Consider the following 3367-nt stretch of genomic DNA (forward strand, 5'->3'; position numbering starts at 1 on the left):
ATAGGATAGGATAGGATAGGATAGGATAGGATAGGATAGGATAGGATGGGATGGGATGGGATGGGATAGGATGGAATGGAATAGAAAGGAATGGGATAGAAAGGAATGGGATATGATAGGATGGAATGGAATAGAAAAGAATGGGACGTGATGGGAGGGGGCAGCATAGGATGGAATGGAATGGGAAGTAATGCCATGGGATGGGACGGAATGGAATGGAATTAAATGGATTGGGACATGATGGGATGAGATAGGATGGAAGGGAATGAGACATGATGGGCTGGGATGAAATGGGATGGTAAGGAATGAAATGGAATTGAATGGGATGTGATGAGAAGGAATGGGACAAGATGGGATGGAATAGAATGGAATGGGATGTGATGGGAGGGCGTGGGACAAGATGGAATGGAATGGGACATGACGAGATGGGATGGGATAGGATTAAATGGAATGAAATGGGGTGGGAGAGGGTGGAGTGGAATAGAATGGATGTAATGGGGTGGAATAGAATGAGACATGACAAGATGGGATTGGATGGGACCGGACAGGACAGATCTGTGCCAGGAGGGATGCTTGGGTCCCACCCCATCACAGTGCCCTGTGCCCACAGAGTACAAGCGAGCCCGCCACGAGATCAAGAAGAAATCCTCTGACACACTCAAGCTGCAGAAGAAGGCTCGTAAGGGTCAGCTGGGTGAAGGTTTGGGGTGGGGGTGCGGGGGGACCTTGGCTGTCGTTTCACACGTTCTCTCTCTGTCTCCTTCTCTTTTCCTCCCCTCCACATCCTTCCCGCAGAGCTGCTGGGTAAGTGAAGCGCTGCCCCCGCCCCGGCCCCACTCTGCTTCCTTATCTGTGTCTCCCCTTGGGACTGGGTGAAGCCAAACCCTCCCCCATCCCCAGGTTTCCCCCTTTGCTGAGGGCTGTCCCGTCTGTCTGTCTGTCCGTCTGTCCGTCCGTCCATCCGTCCAGCCCTGCTTTTAGCCTAGCTCAGCTCACGGCCCCTCAGTGACATCCCCATCCATGGGGACGGTACCCCATCCATCCGCAGCTCAATAGGGGCTCATCCATGGGGATATGGGGCTGATGTCACCTCATCCCCCGCAGGGAAAGGGGACCTGCAGCCCCAGCTGGACAACGCGCTGCAGGACGTCAATGACATGTACCTGCTGCTGGAGGAGACGGAGAAGCAGGCAGTGCGCAAGGCGCTCATCGAGGAGCGGGGCCGCTTCTGCACCTTCATCACCTTCCTGCAGCCCGTGGTGGTGAGTCCTGGGATCCCGCAGGGGTTCTGGGGTCCCCACGTCACCTGGGAGGCTGACGCTGTCTCACTTGTCCGGCTGCAGAACGGGGAGCTCACCATGCTGGGGGAGATCACTCACTTGCAGGGCATCATCGACGACCTGGTGATGCTCACCGCCGAGCCCCACAAGCTGCCCCCTGCCAGCGAGCAGGTCAGTGCGTGGGGTACTCAGGGTTATGAGGGGTGAGTGCCACCTGGGGGGCTCCAACCCCTCCTTGCCACAGGTGATCAAGGACCTCAAGGGCTCCGACTACAGTTGGTCCTACCAGACCCCTCCATCGTCGCCCAGCAGCTCCAGCTCCCGCAAATCAAGCATGTGCAGGTGCGTCGTTCAGCCTGGAGCCAAATGGTGGCCCTCGGGTCCCCAGTAGCACAGAGGAACTGGTCTTGGGGCAGGGAGAAGGATGGGCATGGGGCAGTAGTGTTGGGGAGATGGGGATGGGTTGGTGGCCAAGTGCATGCCCCCTCCCTGGCTTTTGGGGAAGATGTAGGGTGCATGGGGCTCACCAGCATGTCCCCTGTCCCCATCCCCGGGGTGGCACCCTCGTTCCTCGTTTCCCCAGCCGTGCTCTGTCCTCGAGTGGGATGATGGGGACGCACGTGCCAAACCTGTGTCTCAAACTGTCCTTTCCTTCCTTTGTCCTCCTGCTGCCCCTCGCGCCCCACGTGCCCCCCAGCAGTGTCAGCAGTGCCAAGGGTGGCCTCCCGTGGCCCGGGGGGGCTCAGACCTGCTCACCCAGCTCCACCTATCGCTACCGCAGCCTGGCCCAGCCGGCCAGCGCCGGCACGCGCCTCTCCAGCGTCTCCTCGCACGACTCTGGCTTCATCTCCCAGGATGCTGCCTACTCCAAACCGCCCTCCCCGATGCCCTCAGACATCACCAGCCAGGTACAGTGGGCACGGAAGGGGATGATGCTCCTGGGCCTCGGTTTCCCCATCTGTAGAATGGGCACAGTGCACCAGTTCTCAGCCCCATGTCGAGAAAACAGACTGTTTCCAAATTGCCTCAACCTTTTAATGAGCCGATTGGTAGCATCCCCAGAAAAGTGCTTTCCCTCACCCTGCAACCACCAAGGATGCTCCAGGGACCCAGGTGGTGCTGATGTTGCCAGAGGTGCAGCTCTATGGCACCGGCTCACCAGCTCTGTTCTCTCCTCCTGCACTCTCTGCTGTTCCTGGATTGTTGGGCATAGCAGAAGTCCTCCAGCTCAGCGTCCTCAGAGGCCTCAGAGACGTGCCAGTCGGTCAGCGAGTGCAGCTCCCCCACCTCGGTGAGTCCTCACTCTCTCAGAGCACAGCAGTGGAGACTTCATCCTCCTCCTCTTCCTCTCCTCCCCAAGAGGCATTCCCCCATGGGGCAGAGCATCCCAGGCCGGTGCCACCCCCACCTTGAAGGACAAATGCCAAAAGGTCCCCAAATTTACGCCTCCCTATTCCCCACACCCCGTTTTCCCCACTGTTGCCTTGTTGTTCGCAGGATTGGTCCAAGGCCAGCCCCTATGACCAGCCCGTGGTCAGCACCCTACAGCGACGAAAGGACCGCGTGGAGCACCTGCGGGAAGCCGAGATGGGCTCAGCCAGCGGCGCATACCCGGCCATGGGCAGCGAGGATGCTCCCAGGCCCCGAATGTCACCGGCCACCATTGCAGCCAAGGTAGTGGTTGTGGGGATGGGTGGTGGGGCCCGAGGATTCCCTTGGGGTGCTGACAATCCTTGTCCCCACAGCATGGCGAGGAGGTGTCCCCCGCTGCCAGCGACCTGGCCATGGTGCTCACACGGGGGCTGAGCCTGGAGCACCAGAAGAGCAGCCGGGACTCGCTGCAGTACTCCAGTGGCTACAGCACACAGACCACCACCCCATCTTGCTCTGAGGACACCATCCCTTCCCAAGGTACTCAGTGGGGCATCTCATACACCATCCCTTCCAAGGTACTCAGTGATGTATCCCATACACCATCCCTTCCCAAGGTACTCAGTGGGGCATCCCATACACCATTCCTTCCAAGGTACTCAGTGATGTATCCCATACACCATCCCTTCCAAGGTACTCAACAGGGCATCCCATAC

General features: G+C 59.0%; 1 protein-coding gene across 7 annotated transcripts in view; it reads left to right on the forward strand.

Annotated features, from left to right (window-relative positions):
* The window catches only part of MTSS2 (MTSS I-BAR domain containing 2), a 10421-nt gene that overhangs the window by 4496 nt on the left and 2558 nt on the right, over window positions 1-3367 (forward strand). The window contains exons 6-14 of one of the 7 annotated variants that reach the window (XM_042886122.1): window positions 611-685; window positions 796-804; window positions 1105-1262; window positions 1344-1451; window positions 1525-1622; window positions 1978-2188; window positions 2497-2571; window positions 2778-2954; window positions 3026-3191. In XM_042886122.1, the coding sequence (XP_042742056.1) occupies window positions 611-685; window positions 796-804; window positions 1105-1262; window positions 1344-1451; window positions 1525-1622; window positions 1978-2188; window positions 2497-2571; window positions 2778-2954; window positions 3026-3191 (1077 nt within the window). The remainder of the gene's footprint in view (window positions 1-610; window positions 686-795; window positions 805-1104; window positions 1263-1343; window positions 1452-1524; window positions 1623-1977; window positions 2189-2496; window positions 2572-2777; window positions 2955-3025; window positions 3192-3367) is intronic. The other 6 variants (XM_042886123.1, XM_042886127.1, XM_042886124.1 and 3 more) reach the window with 6 other exon arrangements.

Source organism: Lagopus leucura, unplaced genomic scaffold, assembly GCF_019238085.1.
Source record: "Lagopus leucura isolate 7727_CA_CO unplaced genomic scaffold, USGS_WTPT01 Super-Scaffold_100054, whole genome shotgun sequence".
Lineage (NCBI taxonomy): Eukaryota > Metazoa > Chordata > Aves > Galliformes > Phasianidae > Lagopus > Lagopus leucura.